Source organism: Sturnira hondurensis, unplaced genomic scaffold (assembly GCF_014824575.4).
Source record: "Sturnira hondurensis isolate 20B ecotype Veracruz unplaced genomic scaffold, ASM1482457v3 Scaffold0022017, whole genome shotgun sequence".
In the NCBI taxonomy this organism is placed as follows: Eukaryota; Metazoa; Chordata; class Mammalia; order Chiroptera; family Phyllostomidae; genus Sturnira; species Sturnira hondurensis.
In genome coordinates this window covers 7,915,431-7,935,033 of record NW_028094648.1, presented here as the reverse complement: position 1 = coordinate 7,935,033, position 19,603 = coordinate 7,915,431, and the positions used below count along the sequence as shown (strand labels likewise).

Here is a 19,603-nt window from a genome sequence, read left to right as displayed (position 1 = left end):
TTTATGACACCGAATAAAAAGCAAAACTCCTTAACTCCAAATAATAAGGAAAGTAGTGAATAGAACTCTTCTTTCTAGAAAAGGTCCAGCCAGTAAGTGTAAAAGCATGATAGAGCTAAAAAAATCACCATTTTGCATCTTCAAATCTAAAATCAGTTCAGGGAGGTATCGTCAAAACCACGGACTGACAGCTACTGAGCAACAGGATGCAGTCTCAGGACATCCCGCAGGCGGGGTGCTGTCTCTGAGGGCAAAACACCTTTCATTGGGGGGTCCAGTGGCCACTGCCTTAGGCGGGTGAACCAACTCAGCATCCCAGTACTGGGGAGGCGGTGTGTGAGCCTCGTCATGGGGAGCACTGAGAAGCACATCACGTGTTCTCATCAGTGTTTAACCGATGTATAATCACGGGGAAATTATCTGACAGATTGAGATTCTGCAAAACAGCTGGTCTGATCTCTTCAAAAATGACATTGTCAGGAAAGACAGAAAAAAGGACACGCTTCCAGACACTAAGGAGATAAGACAACCAAAAGCAGTGAATGAGCCTTGATCAGATCCTGGATTGAAAAGAAGGAGCAGCTGTAAAAAATGGGGGAACAACTGGGAAATTGACAATGTGGGTTGAATGTTAGCTGAGAAAGTTAACGCTGATAGAGTGTTCAAAGTGATGATGGCATTTAAGTGTTTAGGGGTGTCATTGTGTTGGCAACTTATTTCCAATGGTACAGAGAAAAGTGCGTGTATGCGAGAGAGAACAGCAGTGTGGTGATGTTCCCTGTGAACCGAAGAGACGGGTAGGTATACGGGTGCTTATCCAGTGTTCTCTCAGTTTTCCTGTACATTGGAAATGCTTTGACAAAAGAAGTGTAGGAAAAACAGGTCATCGTGGATGTGTTCAGCACCAGTTTTTATTCTGTCTTTTGGTGTTGTGTTTTGTATTACTGCCCCAAATAAGAACAAACACTCAGGTTATAATTTGCTTTATTCTGTTTTTCTAGATGTGATACAACAGAAAAACTCAGAAATACTTTGGATTACTTAAGATCGTTACTAAATGACTCTACAAACTTTAAACTTATTTACAGATATGCATTTGACTTTGCACGGGTGAGTTCTCTGGAGCCTGTCCAGACGTTTCCCTCTCCCCCCTCCCCCCTCCCCTCCCCTTTTTATTACCTTCTGAGGTTGGTTTTTACATACGGCAGTGAAGAAGTTAAATAAGGATGCCAATTAGACTGGCTTTCTATGTGTAAACTTTCTAAACTAACTTTGATTTTGGGCAGAAACCTAGCATTTTAGCAAAAAGCTGTAGTGGCAGGCCTTTAATGGTTCTTGCTGTTGTCTTAGTCATTTGTAAGTGGGCGTGTAACGGACGCTGTTCTAAATGTCTCTCAGATAAGCTTGGAAAGGCTCTTCTCATGAAACTACAAACTCTCACCCGTAGAGTTTACTAGCAGAAGCTAACTAGATGTAATCTGTTTTTATTTGGGGTGCTGTATTATATTTGGACATCATTTGAATTTCAAACCTAACCTAATTTCAGTGAACATTATTCTGATGTAACTTCTGATTATTTTGAGAAGTGATCATATTGTTACCTAGTGAACCAGACCCAGGCATGTGATAGTGGTTCTGTTGTGAAATAAAGTTGAATTTTTCAGCCTGATAACCACAGGTAGCATCCTGAGGCTCTCGTTGGCATTGTGGTCACTCATATACAATCCACAGCTCATACAATTCTACTTTTTTCAAGAATGGTATTTTCTGTTAGTTTGTGTGTTTACTGGACTCAGGTAACTAGTCTTTCTTGACTGCATTTTTAAGTGAATTTGTAATCAAGGCAGAGAACCCAGTTTCGAACGTTTGTTTGGTTTTGGTTTTTCTTAGCACCATGCTGATTTTTTCACGTTACCCACTTTGGCTCTGCTAGTTCAGCACCAGAGGTTTATTTGGTGATGGATTTTGGCTCATCCACTGTAATACGTCAGTGGTTTTCTGTGGTGTCCTCATTTGTGAATTTTTCCATCACTGCAACCTTCAAATAAAGTGACAGCATGCTTGAAGATTCATAGATTAGAAATTATATGGTAAAACTCAGCTAGAATGTTTTATTAAATGGCATTTCTATAATCACATACAGAAGTTGTTTGCCAAACGCTTTTAAAATAGTTGCGTAGTTTCCAGGATTAAGTCTTTTATTACATGACATTTTATTTTCCTTTCATGGTAACTGTTTCTTATTCTATGGGTCAGAATTTGGTTAGAAGCCTTATACCTAGTAAATAGGGCTTATTTTCTAACTTTCCTGTTCAGGGGTCAAATTTTCCCACTGCTTTAGACCCAGGTCCAATGTACTCCTCCTTGGCTTTCTGTCCCATCCTCGATCAGAATCTGGGATCTGTCTCATGAGGGCCCCTTTGGTCACCTCATGAAGGCCCCTCTGGTCACCCCTTCTGTGGTGCTCCCGCCACAGCCTCGCTGGGTGAGGCCCTCACTACTCCTTCCCTGCACTGCCGCCGTGGCCTTACTTCCACCGTCTCACCCAGCTTTCACATCAGTAGGGGGTGACTCATCTTCGGGCAGCCCCAGGCTCCTCGGCCACCTTCCATCCGCCTTCGGTACCTGCCTTCTGCCTTTATGTCACGCGGTGCTCCACTGAGTGCATGGTGCAGTTGCTCTCACAGCAGCTCTCAGTGACAGACCGGGATGTGTTCAGTCTGATTCACAGAGGAGGAAAGTGGGCCTCAGAGAAGTGGAGAAATTGAACCATGGTCCCGTCGTTAGTCAACGGTAGACCCAGGACTCATGCCCAGGTTCTGGCTCCTGGTCCCGTCTGCAGGTTCCTCCGGGCCCTTGCAGCCCAGTCCCAGGCTTCCTCTGCTGTGATGCCTGCAACACTGGGGTAGTGAACTGCAGTTAGCTGTTCACTGAGTCTGCCACCTGCTTGTTTGGCCTTTCTGCTTTCTCTCTTTTTCATGCCGGACTTCTGGCTAGAGCCCTGTTTGTACTCACACAGTTCTCTGCATTGTTAGGCTTCTAAGCCCAGGCCACGGGCTCCCGCTTCCACTCAGCCTCACCTGCACCTCCGTGTCCTGGAGAGGTCTGTGCCTTCATTTACATGGTGCTCCTGTCTGTGCTAGCTTGGCTTTGGGATTTAGGTAATGGCCTTAATTTTATCTGCCAGCATAGTTCTTGACTTCTAAGGAGAGGGTCAGTAAATATCAGTGATTAAACTGTTATTTATGTAAGGATAAATAACAACCACTCCACCATTCAGTTAAATTATGCTGTAAGATAAATTTGTTATTGAATCCTTTCTTTTTTGTTTTGTTTAGCTCTACCCACACAATTTGAGATACTGTATTTTCATTTGTATTCAGTTAAAATGTTTTCCAGTTTCTCTGGTGATTGTTTTTTTTGACTCACTGGTTATTTAGAAGTGTGTTGTTTGTGTGATTTTTCCAAGTAATCATTTTGTTATTGATGCCTAGTTTAATTCTGTTGTGGTTGGAAAACATGCCTTGTATAATTTAAGGCCACTTAAGTGTGTGGAGGCTTGGCTTATAGTTCGGAATGTGGTCTGCTGCGATGGATGTTTTATGTGCGCCACGAAAGAAGGGATATCCTGCTGCTGTTCGGTGGAGTGTTTCATAAATGTCAGGTCAGGTTGGTGGACGGTGTGGTTCAGTTTTCTATATTGTTATTGATTTCTGTCTACTTGTTCTATCAATTACCAAGAGAGGAATGTTGAACTCTCCAACTATAATATTTCCCCTGTCACTTCCATCATTTTTTTTCGTGTTATTTTGAAGCTCAGATATTAGGTTGAGATGCACTTAGTATTGTTATAGCTTCTTGAAGAATTGGCCTTTAGTATTCTGAGATGTCTCTATCTTCGGTAGTATTACTTGTTCTGAAGTCTATAGCCATTCCAGCTTTCTTTAGATTAAAGTCTACAAGATATGTCTTTTTCCATCCTTTTATTTTTAACCTATTTGTGTCTTTATATTTAAAGTGGGTTCCTTACAGATACATAGTTGGGTCTGACAGTTTCTATCTTGGGATGTATAAACCGTTTGTGGGTTTTTTTTTAAGATTTTATTTTTTTATTTTTAGAGAGAGGGACTAAAAGAGGGAGAGAAACATCAGTGTGCAAAAGAAACATTCATCTGTTGCTTCTTACATGCCCCCGACCAAGGATCTGTTCTGCACTTTAGACATGTGCCCTGACCGGGAATCAAACCAGTGACCTTTCATTTTGCTGGACAATGCCCATCCCACCGAACCACACCAGTCAGGACTAAACCATTTACATTTAATGTAATTATTGATACGATTAAGTTTATAACTCCTGTCTTGCTATTCTCTCCCCTGATTTGTCCTGATTTTGTTTGTTTGTTTGTTTAATTTTATTTATTTATTTTTAGAGAGAGGGGAAGGGAGAGAGAAACATCAATGTGTGGTTGCCTCTCACGTGGCCCCCACTGGGGACCTGGCCCACAACCCAGGCATATGGCCTGACTGGGAATCGAACTGCTGACCCTTCCATTCAGAGGCCAGCACACAGTCCACTGAGCCACACCAGCTAGGGCTGCCCCATCTGTTTTTCCTCTTTTCATGACTTCTTTTGGATTGAGTTTTTTTATGCTTCCATTTTATTTCCACTATTGCCTTGTAAGCTATCTTTCTCTTTCTCTTGTACTTTTCTTGTGGTTGCTGTAAGTTTTATAGTGCGTATCTTTAAATTTTCATAAGCTTCCTTGAAGTAGTAATAGCTATTTCATGTATAATGCAAGAACTTTTACAGCAGTATACTTTTGTTTCGCCCACCCATACTTTCTGCTGTTGTTGTCATACATTTTACGTACACATAGGCTGTAAATCTCACAATATATCATACTAGTTTCTTTGGGCTGTTTTAACAAATTCCAGAGACTGAGTAGTTTATAAACAACAACCATTTCTTTCTCATAGTTCTGGAGGCTGGGGAGCCCAAGATGAAGGCACCAACAGATTAGATTAGATGTCTGGTGAGAGCCCCCCCTGGAAGGGAGGAGGGAGCTCTCCGGGGTCTTTGTTATAGGCGCACCAAATCCACCTTCGTGAGGGCGAAGCCTAATTACCTCCCCAAGGTCCCACCTTCTAATACCGTTGCCTTGGGGGTTAGGATTTTAGCATGAATTTTGGAGGGATACAGACATTTAGACTGTAGCACATACTGTGTAAGTGCCTTTTAGACCATAGCACATATCTTGGTAAAAATGCCATTTATATTTATCCAAACATACATCATTTCTGTGCTCTCCATTTGTTTAGGTACAGATTTCTATCTGGTATCCTTCTGCCCCCCAATTTCCTTTAATGTCGCTCATAGCACAGATCTTCTGGTGGTGAATTCTCTGAGCTTTTATTTTGCCTCCCTTGTAGAAAGGTACTTCTCTGGATAAAAGGTTCTAGGTTGAGTGAATATTCTTTCAGTATTTTAATGACATCTTTCTATTGTCTCCTGTCTTGGGTAGCTTCTGATGATAAGCCTAGTGTTGTTCATTATTCCTTTGAACATAATGTCTTGTTTTCTGACTGCTTTTATTCTCTTCAGCACTTTCTCCAAGTGGATTATGATGTGCCTGGGCAGAGTTTTCTTGATGTTTGTTCTGGTTAGGGCTTGTTGAATTTTTTGATCTATGGGCTAGTAGTTTGCCTTAAATTGGGAACGTTTCCAGCTGTTATTTCTTCAAATATATTTATTTATTTTTTGTTCTTCTTTTGCTCTCCTTCTGAGACTGAGCTTGTGCCTGTGTTAGGTGTTTATATTGTCCCACAAGCTTTGATTACCGTGTCTTCTAATATTAATCTTTTCTAGTACAGTGTGTACTGTACTATTAATCCTAGCCAGTGTATTTTTCTTTTCAGGCGCTGTTATTCTTCAACTCTGTAAGTTCCACTTGGGTCTTTTTTTTTGTATTTCTCTCTTCTTCTTGATAATATCTTCTTCCACCTTCCAGAACATCCAGAACATATTTATAACAAGTGTATTAACAATTTTGTCTTCAATGTCCACCATCCTGCCATTTTCTATTTTCTATTTCTGTCTGTTTCTCTTGGTTAATTTTTATCTTGGCTATGAGTCGTATTTTATAGCTTCTTCACATTTGTAATAGTTTTTTTTTCATTGGATGCTGGATATGGTAAATAATTATAATTTGTTGGTTGCTAGGTCTTCTGTATTCTTTTAAATAGTTGGACTTAAAATTTTTTCTGGTACGTAGTTAAGTTACAGGGGGTCAGTTTGGTTCTTCCAAAGGGCCGGACCCGAACACCCTTCAGTCTAAGGATGATTGAGCCCCACCCGCCTCATAAAGCAGGACCCTTTTGAGGATTCTACTACCCAGGGCCCTGAGTGTGATGAGATCTTTCCCCCAGGCTTGTGGGCATACAACTGCTCCCAGCCTCGTGCGAGGCTAGGAACTCCTGCTGACATGTTCATAGTGGTTCTTCCCTTGGCTCAGGGGCTTTCCTCTCACACAGGCATGGATGACCGTCCGCCACAGAGTGGGGAGACGTTGTAGAGCTCCAGATTTCTCTGTGAAGCTCCCACCTTTGCTGGAATTTGGATCATAGTTACCTTGGCCTCCTCAAATTCTGTCTTTCCCAATTCAGCAAGGCCTCAGGGCTTTGTTCAGTTCCCCTTCCGGTGCTCTGCGGCCTGGAAACCACCTCCACACAGTGAGTGGCATCACTGTAGGGCTGACCTCAGGCTTCCTTTTTCTCAGGGGTCATGGACCTGGGCTGCCTGTTGGCCGGTGGGTGAAGGCCATCATTTCATATATTTTGTCCACTATTCTAGCTCTTTAAAGTGAAAAGGAAAACCTAGTTTCTTTAACTCCACCTTGGTTAGCAGCAGAATTCAAACAGCTTTTTATCCTTCCAGTTTCTTTTTTCACTAGAAAAATGACTCCTAGAGGTAATAACTTAGAGTTAACATACATAGCAGACCTTTTAAAATCAAACTTTTAATGGAAATTAAATTTTCTAATAGTTTTTTATGAAGATTTTATTTTTAGAGAGAGAGAGGAAGTGGGGAGAAAGGGAGAGAAACATCAATGTGTTGTTGCCTCTCCTGTGCCCCTACTGGGGACCTGGCCTGAAACCCCGGGCATGTGCCCTGACTGGGAATCAAACCCGTGACCCTTTGGTTAGAAGGCCTGTGCCCAATCCACTGAGCCAACACCAGCCAAACCTTTGATAGTTTTAATACCCTAAATATTCTCTATTGCAAATAACAATGGAATATGTTAAATATTATACTTTAATATACCAGGAAAGAAACTGTATAGTACAATACCAAAAAATGATAATGTGACCCCTTTAACATCTCCCCAGATTGTAGTCCTAAGATGCGACCATTTCTTTTTTCACTTTTTTAAAAAATATTTTATTTATTTATCTTTAGAGGGGAAGGTAAGAAGAGAAGGAGAGAACTATCAATGTATGGTTGCCTCCTGTGAGTCCCCTGCCGGGAACTGGCCTGCAACCCAGGGATGTGCCCTGACTGGGAATTAAACCACGATCGTGTGGTTCGCAGGCCCGCCGCGCTCAGTCCACTGAGCCACACCAGCCAGGCCTCTTTTTTCACTTTAGAACTTTGTAGCCAATTAAAAATGGTACTTGGCTATCAAGTTATATTATTTTTCTCCCAATTTTACTTTGACTTGAACTTATGTGTGGTACTGTGGATATCATAAGAAGTCATCTGGTCCTGTCTTGTCATTATGCAGGTGAATAAACAGAGCCAGAGATGAGGGAACAGCAGGGCCTGAGCTTGCCCCCGAGGTGCAGGCCAGTGTCCCCGTCACAGAGCCACCTCGCCTTCCCTGACTCGCAGCGGTCACCATCCGATGCGATCTTGTTAGAGGAAGATGGTGGGATAAAAGTTCAGTTCTCTCATATCAGTCAGTTTGTCTCAGTATGTTTATGCGTGGGGGTGTTCATCCAATATAAATTTTACTTATTATGTAGGCACATATTGTTGTATGAATTCCTTTAAATAAAAAAAGCCATTTTTTTCATGATCTTCCCTTTTAAAAGGCCCTAGAGAGAAAAAGATTGGCGAAGAGAAAGAGATAAAAGACTAAATACTATCATGTTTTGTTGATCTGCGAGGAGTTATTAAACATCAGTTAAATTTGGTTTTTCTGCATTCTCTGTGTCAGAGGCAAGGTGTGATGCTGAAAGTCACGGGCAGATTGACGCTTGGAATTCTGAGAAAGATAATTGCTGGGCTGAGAGAGATACTGACAGCAGCGTCATGGCCCAGCCAGGAGCAGACACTGTGAATGTACAGTGATGCTGCTTCTGTATTTTGTTATAATGGTGTGGTCCAGCCTCGTCACAGAAAGGAGAGTAATGGGATGGTCTGAGGGGGAGGAGTGTGTGAGCTTGGAGGGCAGAGGGGAGTTGAGCGGTGAGAGGAGCCCTCCTGGAGCGATTGAGATGGATCTCCATGGAAGCAGGAAGGAAGTGGAGTTGGGAGAAGCTGCTAGATGGAGAGAAGGGGTGGCCTTCAAGGTGAGGGAGAAGGATGGCAGTGGCAAGAGGAGAATGGCAGATTGCTCTGGGGTGGGAGAGTCTTCGCTTTCTCACTCCTTGAAATAAAGCTTTAAGAAGTGATAAACAGAGGGCTTTCTGGAGACAGAGGCCGTCCGTCCCTGGAGGTGCTCACTTTTCCAGCACTAGGTACCAGTCTGTTCACCGACTCTGAGGAGGTGTTTCTGTACGATGTAAGAGGTCACATGTATTAAAGTTAATGCATCTTCGTCTAAGTAAAACAATAGCTTAGCCATTTCCATTTGCACTAGAAATGATAATGGACGCTACTCATAGAATTGCAGAAGGAAAATTTGCAGGGTTCTGTACCCATCAGAATGCCACCCGACTCTAAAGTCTGTTGTGACCATTTTGATTCATGTCCTTTTCTAACTCGAGTCTTACTTCTTTACTATATTTGTCGGTATATGTTTCCTTCTTATACAACTTCCTCCAACACGCCACACACAGACCTCTCTTTTTTCTCATATTTTCATTGTAAATTACAAAGAAAAGAGAAGGTAGGGCAAGGTGAGGACAAGAGTAGGAAGATGATGAGTCATGCAATCCCACGTCTCTCATCCTGAAAACCTTGTCGCTTTATTTTAAGATTACTCTTTGTTTGTAGCATATGTAAATATTGAATCACTGTGTTGTACACCTGAATCTAACATAACATTGTACGTCAGTTATACCTCACTTAAAATAATTGCTCTTTGGTTATCAGACAGATTTACTCAGCAGATACTTATAAAGCTGATGGGACTCTGTGTCAGTTTACATTTACATCTCTCTTCCTGCCCTGAGCAGTGTGACTCTTTTGGTTTGGCATTGTGCTGTAAAGTGAAAGGTCGCCGGTTTGATTCCTGGTCAGGGCACGTGCCTGTTTTGCAGGTTCAGACCCCAGTTAGGGCACATTCCAGAGGCAACCAATCAGTGTTTCTCTAGCCTTCTCTCCCTCCCTTCCCCTCGCTCTAAAAATGAATAAATAAAATCATTAAAAATAATAAATAAATCTCTCTTCCTTAATCACTTCTCAGGGAGGTGAGATAGCACGCAATGAAGAGCTGGGGTTTGGAATCAGACTTCCCCATTCAAGTCCCAGCTCTCCAACTTCATGACTATCACTTTTAACTCCCTTTGCCACAGTTTTCTTATTTATAACTTGAGGATAATAATAATACCCATCTTAAAAGGGTTGTCGTATTAAATGAATTTAATACACTGCCTTAATCTTAGAACAATTTCTGGCTCAGATTAGTTCTCAATTCTCAATAAAAGTAAACCATAGAATTAGAAATAGTGTTGAATTACGATTCACTAACATTACTTAGGTGTCTGTGAACCTCCTTATTTTCCAAGATTAATATTTAGTAGTAGAATCAGTACCAGATAAAATGAGGAGGAGAAACTGTCCATTGGCAGGTTATTTTTCTTTTATTAAAGAAATGTCAATAATTCAGCTTAGTAGCCTTATAAATATTGTGGTCTGTAAAATAATGCTGGGTAAGTTCAAAGAGAATAATTATTTAGATTCGTTTTTCCCAGTGGAAGGACACTCTTGGGGTTTACAACTTTTAAAAATGTGTATTAAAAAGAAAAAAGTCTCCCATTCAAAAAACTGATTTGCTATATTTTCAGTTTTATAAACTGTCACATTAGAGTCAAGTTAGAGCTCTCTTTTTACCTTGTTTTTGTTTACTTAGGTAGCTGTGTTAGGTAAGACTGCATTTTCTCTTTAGTTTTTGTAATTTTTGGTCTCAGATGGAATTCAATGATACATGTTGTGGGTCTTTATTTTTTAGTCCTTTTGATAGTGACCATTTATGTTTGTGAATCATGGTACTTATATGTTTTTTGAGTCCATCTAGTTCTTGAAAATCTAGGGAATTTATTTTACTATTGAAGATGTTTTCCTTTATAATTTTAATAATGAAAGGTTTGCCTTTTAACGTACAAGTTTTAAGTCACAGGTGGCAAACACAAGGCCCACGGGCTGAATCTGGCCCTGTACCCTGTTTCTACCCGGCAGCAGTGCTGGGCTCCATGCCCCTAGTTAAGGGGTAGTTACATTGATACGGTCCTAAAAATACATTCAGCCCTTTGAAGGCAACACGAGGCTGATGTGGCCCCCAGTGAAAATGAGTTTGACACCCTGTTCTAAGCTATGGAAACTGTGAAAATTGGAAATAGGTCATCTGAAATTGTTGGGAGCCTCTGAAGAGCATATCAAGATACATAGATGGTTGAAGATTCATTTTTATAATATATTTGCATAGATAACGGTTACGTATTTATTTCCATTATTGTTTTGAAGTTACTTGTGCCATTTAAGGGAAAAAATACTTAATTTTCACATGGCGTATAAAGACTTGTACTGGAACAGTCTTAGATAAACAAAGGCAGTAATCTTTTTTCATATTAGAACTCCAAATCAGACTTTATTAAAAAGCCATTATTCTGTACATTAGCTGTTACTAATCTTTAGCTGGAGGAGTGCATTTATTCCATATGCAAAACATGACTTCCTAGCATGGTCAGAGTAGGGTTCTTTGGTGTTTATAGCTGTATCACCGAGAGGCCTGACCTCGTCTGTAGCTCCTCTTTTTAATCTGTGATTAGAGAAGGACAAGACAGAATCCAGTTGTATATTGAGGGGGTTGGTGTATCTTTGGTGTGTGGGAACCTGTTCAGTTTTTTTGTTATTTGAAAAGTACAAAATTTAAAGTTTTTCTTAGAAGATTAAAATTTATGAAAAACATAACCAGCACATGTGGGGTCAAGAGGTGGGCAGGGAGGAAAGTTCCATTTCTTCTTTACCCTTGATGGGCCTCAAGGTTCTTCCTGCTCCGATGCTGACCAGGGCACGCAGGAGTCTGCCCTTGCTCCATGGTGGAGGCCCCGGCTCAGTGTTGGCCGCGCACCATTTTAATTTCTTGTGAGGAGCTTCTGGATGCCTTTGCTGTACTCTTTGAATTAGTTAAGGCGATTATCATTTTTTAAAGAAATGCCCGGTCTCATAGCAGCCTGGAAGGGACATTGCACTTGTGATTGGGCACCCCTTGGCAGCGAGTGTCTTTGGGGTCACTGCTGTCAGAGAACCCCCAGGCATGTTTCCATGTCCATGTTCGGCAGATAAGTGCTTGTGGGATCTCTTGACTGTGTCGTTCCCAGGAATTCTGTTCCCAGTTGTGGTCATTTGCTCGTAGCCTCAAATTGACCAGCAGGCAGTGGTGGTTATCAGCGAGATGCCACCGTTCAGGTCTCGAGTGCGTCCACGATATCTTTCATTTGCTAGGCGGAAGATGGTGTCAGTGGTTGCGAGCTGCCTCCTTGCAGAGCAGGAGTGAGTGAGTGCTGTTCAGCCTCCGGTCCTGTGAGTCTGATGCCTTTCCTCCCTGTTTGGGCATCGCTGGCAGCCAAACACGTGCTTCAAAATCCTTCATGATCAGCAGTTTATCAGATGATTATGTCATTGCCAAGAGTCTTGTCTGGGTCTTTCGTATCTTTTTTTTTTCCTTTTTGTCACTTTAGTGTATGTCCACTGTGATGGGGACATAGGCATTGATGATGTTGGAAAAAGGCGCAGCGCACATCATGGCAAGACCAGTGATTTAGGATTAGCGAGTGACTGCAAACTTTTCCAAGGAAAAGCTTTTCCCAAGTGCCAGTGTTTTCCCAAGCCCCTTGCTGCATCGGCTGTTCAGCAAGTGACCTTTGGGCCAGTGCTGTGGTGCCACGTGTTTCCAACAGCTCACGTTCTTCTGTGGAGTGCTTGGCAGTGTGGGTGCTGTTGCCATCTGCCCGCACCTGTGTTGGAGGGTAGGAGGAAGTTTCCCGTGCTGTTGTGCGGTGCATCCCAGTAGAGGCCATTGAAGTGCAACAAACCCATGAGGCTTGGTTGGCAACAGGGGAGCAACCTCTAGAACACCTTTTCTCTCGTCCTCCTCTTCGTCGGGACTAGGACGGCCCAAGCGGGATGCTGTGCATGGCCAAGGGTCAGGCAGAGAATGCAGTGGAAAGGAGGCCCCACTGGTTTGCATTGAACTGTGGAATTGGGACGACTCCACCATCACCAGGCTTAAGTAGTGTGGCCTGTGACAGAGAAGGATGGTTTGCAGCCCCCTGACCTGGCTGGGTCGTGAACGGTTGTTCTGTTTTATGACTGGGAACAAAGACTGATCACACCTCTTTGTGTATCTTCATCTACCTTGTGTGCTGTTGTTGAGCTGAGGCCCTTACATTTGCTGTTGTTTAAGTCCATCACTTTTAAATTCAGTGTCAAGGCCAGGAATTCTCCAGGTGATAAAGAGCCCTTCACTGAGGTACTAATAATGTCTTCTACCAGGAGATAGGTATGGCTGCATAGGTTGCTGACGGTGGTCACAACACCAGATTCTACCACAATGGGAGCTCCAGGGACCTCCTCCCTTTGTAGGAAAGTACTTCTGCAGATTTCCACTGGAGTCAGGACACCACGTGGAGGCTAGCTTTGGACGTGTGTGAGGTCACCGCTTGCGGCACTGGTCCTCTGTGCCCTTCCACAGAAACTCCCCACTTGCAGTTCTGGAACAGAGATGTGTAAGAAAGTAAAGAATGAGCAGTTAGGATCCTTAATTGCAAATATGAGTGGAATAAATTTAATCTGCCCATTTCAGGCTTCTTTGTGAAATGTCTTTCACTTGGTTACTAGTTAGGGGTATTCTGCTAGGAGATTTCACATCCCTGAAAATCCAAGGTAAGAAGGACTGTAATAGACAATTTTCTCCCCGAGTAGGTGGATGAAAGGTAGATAAATACACCCACTTACTTGGAGAGAACCTCCAGAGCCCCAGCATTTATAGCAAGCTGAATTTAATTCCAACATTTTTAGGTACAAGAAAAACAATTGCCAACAAAATTGAATTGTTGGAAAAATGACATTTATTTAAGGAAGCCTGATTCCTAAGTATGGAAATCAAAATGGTTAAACTTCATTTAATTCAATTATGGGCTTTAAGGTGAGCAGTTGTGATTTTGATAATTACCATAATTGCCAAACAGCAAGGGTTTGAGTTACGGATTTTTATTTATCCCGTGAAAAAACCATAGATGCTGCTGTTACACAACTAATTGATTCTGCATTAGGGTGGTGACCCAGTTGACATGAATCCTTCTCTCGGTGTGTTTATCTAGTACCAGGGTGATGGGGCCTTTCAATGTGTTTGACTACCTCCCCTCCCCCGCCATAGTCATGATCCAGGGGGTTATGGTGTTTGATAAATGATCAATGAGCTGCTCACTAATGTCTTGTTGATGTGAAATAGAAATTTGGATTGTTGAAATTTATTATTTGGGGGAATCTGGCTCATCCTTGTTTTTGTTTGTTGAACAGGAAAAGGACCAGCGCAGCCTAGACATAAACACTGCCAAGTGCATGTTGGGACTGTTATTAGGAAAAATCTGGCCCCTTTTTCCAGTTTTTCACCAATTCTTAGAGGTACCACATTGTTATTTTATCGAATGTGTTATTGCTTGCTTAGAACTACCAAGTATACTTTATTTAACCATTTTCTGTTTGTTACACTTTTCTGTCTGTAGAAACCACGGTGACATAATTGCTGTTGGTCAGCAGCTCCCTGTTGTCTCTGCGGGTGCCTGTGTGCGCCTGTAACACTGGGTCCCCTCGCTCCCAGTACAAGTGCATCAGAGGCAGCTGCAGTTCCGTGCTTTCCTCTCCTTCAGTAAAGCAAGATGCACTTTCCTTCGTGGTTTTAAGTGAATTTCCACTTCTCATTAAGCAAAGATTCAAAAATAGCCACTGGCCTTCTTACTAAAGTGTGTAACGTACTTGCCTTTACTCTTATCTCCAAGTGGCTTGGCGACCTTGAATCAATCTAAGCGTTAGGCAGACTGACACAAATCTCCTTCAGTGTAAGCTTTCTTTACATTTGTAATAGAAATAATCCAGCACTTCACCTCAACACTGTTTGTTCAAGCACCACTAATAAAAAACTTGGAGCTGCCGATAGTGAGGAGCTGGTTCTGGTGCAGTGTAATGCCGTAGGATTTGGAAGTACCTGAGATGCAAGTCTGAGCTGCTAGGGTTGCCACGTACAGGTATCTTCTTGCTCTCCAGCCCCAAACCCCCTTCTTTTTTTTGTTTTGCCCTACACCCCTTAAAAATATCCTTTGCTTGAAAGGATATTTTGTGTCTTTGAGGAAATCCTGAGCCTTATCCAGACTCCAGCTTCATTCTTGAAATAATCTCTTACGATTTACTTTGTGTCATTGTCTGGAGGAACTTCCAACTGATAGGATTCTTTAAGGACTATTGCTAAAAATTGCTTGTAACATTACTAACTGGAACTCCTCAAGGAAGTTATAAAAACTAGTTTTAACCTAAGGAGTATTTGTTTACATGACAGTTCACATCTACAGATGATCTGTTCTCACTTCTCTGACAACTTCCCGAAACGTTAACTTTGTTTGGAAAATGCGTAGAGACGGGTTCCTGTACTCAGTCCTTTAGCGGAATTCGGGCCTAAGTGAGGGGTTCAGAAGCCGACCCACCTTGTCGCAGCCCATGCTGCGACTGCGCCATTCCGGGAGCCCCACCAGCTGCTTCACTGATTGGCTTTTGCTTTTAGTTGCTTAGAAGGTTAAACCTGTAGCTTTGTTCTCTTTCTTACTAGTTTTCATCTCGTTTTAAAAGGAGACAGTAATTCCTTCATTTTTAGCTTTTCTTGTGTTTGTATCCTCAAAACCACAGGCTCAACTCTCTTGTTTTTTTTGTGTGTGCTTGTATTGCTCTCCAGTGTTTCTGGTATCAGTGGTTAGGACTTAAATTGGTTGGATCTGGCTTGTATCTTCAAATCTTTATACAAGAATACCATATTTTAAAGTACACATGTGGCATATTTCTTGTCCAAGAGGAATAGAAAACTACTCCATGGCTCTTCTGATTACGCATAGGATCAGGTCCCAGTTCTGACTTTATTACAACATTTCTTCAGTGGCTGGAGCACCGAGTCTTTGACCGCCTGCAGCGCAGTCAGTTGTCCTCGAGCCGCCTGCTGCTGCAGGCGCCCTCAGCCCTCAGCCCGCAGCACGACGCAGAGCACCCTGCTCCTGTCAGGGCCTGTCCTTGGGAGCTGGTCTTCGCTAGCACTTTCTGTGTGCCAAGCAGGGATGAAGAACTTTACATAAGTTGCATGAATTGTCTCTTAACCCTCGCAGCATCTCTGTGAAGTAGGTCGTATCCCTACCTTATGTAAATGGGCTCCTGTAGTTCAGAAATGTCACCTCTAGGGATATAAAATTGTGTTTCTTTTATGTGCTTAGCGTTTTGCGTTGGGCCCCTGTAAGACATTTGTAGTGAAAATCATCACCTAAGTTCTGCTCCTGCTCTCTCGCTGTCCTTCTAGACTGGTGCCTGACACACCAAATGGCAAGAGTTAACCTTTATGCACTGTGTTGATTCACACAGCAATTGAAACTGTCCCATTTATTAACTGTGTCAGTAATTCATACTACTTTTCCCTCCATCAGCAATCAAAATACAAAGTTATTAACAAAGACCAGTGGTGCAATGTGCTAGAGTTTAGCAGAACAATTAACCTTGACCTCAGCAACTATGACGAAGACGGCGCATGTAAGTACCTGCCTGGTGTCCCCTCACCCTTCCCCACCGCTGCTCATTTGCCCATCCTTCTCACTGTGAAGAGCCTCAGAGCCGTGTTGTTTTCTCTCTCTCTCTTCAGGGCCGGTGTTGTTGGACGAGTTTGTGGAGTGGTATAAAGACAAACAGATGTCCTAGGACTTTATGCATAGCAGCGCGAGAGTCACTGTTCCACAGTTATGTCAACCATTAGCCATAAATCGCTGTTTGTATCAAAGCGCATGCTGCTTTTCTTGCACTGTTCCCTTCTGCAGGGACGTTTTTGGTGTTTGCTATTGAATGGGCCAGCTCTGCCTGCTGTGTAGCATTGTTCTCTTGGAAGGCTGCTTTGCAGTTTGTATTTACACTACAGATTGGTGAATTTGCCAACGTCCTCACTGTGATTATGTGTATATTGCTGTTTAAATTTTGTATATGTGTATAAAAAGAAAAAGCTTCACCTAGAGATTATTTCTGCAAAAATGCATTGTACAAATATTTTTTGTGGCATATTTCTAGTCCCTTTTTTCAAATGAACCAATTATACTTTATTTGGTCTCAAACGTAGCATTTCAGAAAACAAGACAGAACAGCTGTTAACCATCAGTAAATGTTGCCAGGATTCACCTTATTGTTCAGGAGGCCAACTTTTGAAAGAGGGTGGGAGTTAGAACTTTGCAGAGGCGTATGCCAAATGTGATTTGGTTTCCTGAATGTGAGCATTTTAAATGATGAGACTGATCATGTATTGAACATGTAGACATGTACTATGTCACCAGTCATTTCTACCATGCAAGGTATAGGCTTTTATTTTTTAATGTTAAAAAGCTGTAGTAATTTGAATGTAGGTACAAATGAACAAACTAAAATTGCGCCATTTTTTTTTCAATGGAACGGTTATAAACTCTTACAAACTTTCTTCAGTGGTTTTTCTTTCTCTTTTGCATTCTTCTTGTCAGTGTTTGGTCTGCCGATGCTTTCTATGCCGTTCTGAGTAGAATTTGTTTTGCCTCCTCCATGGAAACCCCGTGGTTTGCTGGCACTGTATAATTGCAGGGCAATTTCAGTTGTGGCTTGGAGTTTTAGTTAAGCTTTCATGGTATCTAATTTTTTAGTTTTTTGGAAAAAGAACTCTATTATAAGTGAGAGGTGTTTTGTTTTGTTTTCCTTTTTGTTTCTTTCACGCTGGGCTTTTCCCTGGCAGAATGTCCGCTGCAGGCAGTGGACATGAGACCACCAGCATCGTGCTAACCCTGTCACACAGTAGGACCTTTCCTGGAGAGCACTCGACGTTATCTGAGTAATAATTTGTACACAGAGGTGATAGCCTTTATTTATGTGAATGAGGAAACAGGACGGGATTTTTAGGTTTGTATTTGACATCTTTTTTTTTCCATCCCCTTGCCTTACTATTTTTAGGAAATGTATAGATGACATTTTTCCCCCTCAACTATCTGGTGCTATTGAATGACTAATTTAGCCCCTAAAGTTGTGTGAAAACACAAAAGTCTGGTGATTTCAACCAAGTGAAAAGCTCACGGGGCGTTTGAGTAAGTGAGAGCTGCTGCCGTGGGCAGGGTCACGACGGGACGTGGAATGGCTGGAGGAGGTTCGGATCATTTCAAAATCTGGCTGGAAAATCTGGAGTAAATGTGAACCTTTAATGCCATTAAATGAGCAAAGCACACAGCTACTCTTGACCACTATTTCACAGTTTCTTTGCAAGCAGTGTTCAGATTTTCATTTTTTTTCTGTAACCGAACCACCAAAACCAGGAATTGTGGATGTATATACAGTGTGTGCACACACACTAAATCATGGTCTGGTAGAATGACTTCCTTGTCCTACCAAGTAGAAAGGTTTGGTTTGCTGTGAAATAAACCAGAAGTTGGAAAAACTCTGTAGTGATTAAGCATACTCATTCATTCCTGTTTAGGGATTGTAGACTCACTTTTACCTTGTAAGTTCATACCAGTTGGCGCATGTTAATACCTGAAAAGGACAGGAGGGTTCGTGGCAAGCGTAGCTCTGGAGACCAGCACTTTGGAAGGGGCTCCGTTCCGACGGTGCCGTTCCGGGGCCGATGGCCACGGGTTCAGGTCCGTGGAGAACTTGATTCATTTCAGACATATCCCTTGAAGTTTAAGAAAAATCATAATGCTAAGTCAACAGTTCTGAAATTTGGTCAACTATAAATCAGAAATGAATATATAAATATAAATCATAGATTAAATTATTTTAAGTTATTGTTCGAGACTAGAGACTTAAGCACAGTTAATCCTAAAATAAAGGACTGTCACAGGGGAAATGTTACATTTCGTCCACAATGACCATTTGATGGCGGGGGGGAACAACCCAAGTTAACTATTTCGTGAGGTATTATGTAAAAGTATTCTACAGGGAGTATCTTGCATATGTAAAAAACTCCAAATAATCTTTAAACTCCCTCGAAAAATAAACCTCTGATGCCAGTGCACCTGCCCTTGGTTTTCTCGATTTTACGCAGTTATTCTTAAGGGACGGGAAAGGGATCAGATGATAACATACCTTTTCTTTATAATATCCCTAAGTCTTTTCTTTGTAATATCCCTCAGTTACATAAACCTGAGCCGTCGTCAAGCACTTATTACTGGCTACTGTTAAATCAATCAGGGTGCCTTCTTCTGGTTTTTGACCCAAGCCTACATCCTTCCTCCCTGTCCGTTGTTTTGAGCTCCACGTCGCAATGCTCCGTTGTAACGGGGTGTGACTTGGAGGTGTTTACTGCTGCGGTAGGTCGGAAACTTCGTGATTTCGTTTGCCACAGACACCCACTGTACTGTTCCATGCAGCTTTGTTGAAGCATGAACTCTGAATTAAGTTTTTTATAAATCTGACTAGACAAACCTCCTGGTTTAACAGCAGATTTCTGTTGCCTCTCAGTCTCCATTTTAACAGTGCTTTTGAAGTTTATACAGAAAGCTTTAAAAGTTTGTTTGTGCCCTTGGTTTTTATTCTTACAACTGCTAAAATACCTCTGTAAGCCTTATCTTTTATTCTTTAGTATGTTACATTGTATAATGAATGTATAGAATTCATCGACCAACTAAAATGTTGGATGTCTGTAAATGAGACCAAAACGTGGGTTGCTTTTTTCGTAAGATAATTTCCTTCGGGGGGGTTACTGGTTAACGAGCAGCAGCAAACCTGTAACTGTGAACGCTTCATGTCTTCAGCATTCGCATCACATCCACGCGCGTGTGCAAGTCCTGTGACTCCCAGCCTAATCAGACACTGTCACGCCACCTAACTCGAGTACAGCAAACTGGTTTAGGTTTTAACGGAATTGATGTGAGATGATAGCCCATAAATAAAAAGTATTTGTGTTTGGTTTCA

General features: G+C 42.0%; 1 protein-coding gene across 7 annotated transcripts in view; it reads left to right on the top strand.

Moving 5' to 3' along the window:
- DCUN1D4 (defective in cullin neddylation 1 domain containing 4) overlaps positions 1-19,603 on the top strand; it is a 71,753-nt gene extending 52,150 nt beyond the window's left edge. For 6 of the 7 annotated variants that reach the window (XM_037034256.1, XM_037034261.1, XM_037034258.1 and 3 more), the window contains 4 exons: positions 1,002-1,110; positions 13,964-14,068; positions 16,120-16,222; positions 16,332-19,603. In XM_037034256.1, the coding sequence (XP_036890151.1) occupies positions 1,002-1,110; positions 13,964-14,068; positions 16,120-16,222; positions 16,332-16,387 (373 nt within the window). In that variant the 3' untranslated portion in view covers positions 16,388-19,603. The remainder of the gene's footprint in view (positions 1-1,001; positions 1,111-13,963; positions 14,069-16,119; positions 16,223-16,331) is intronic. The other variant, XM_037034257.1, reaches the window with a different exon arrangement.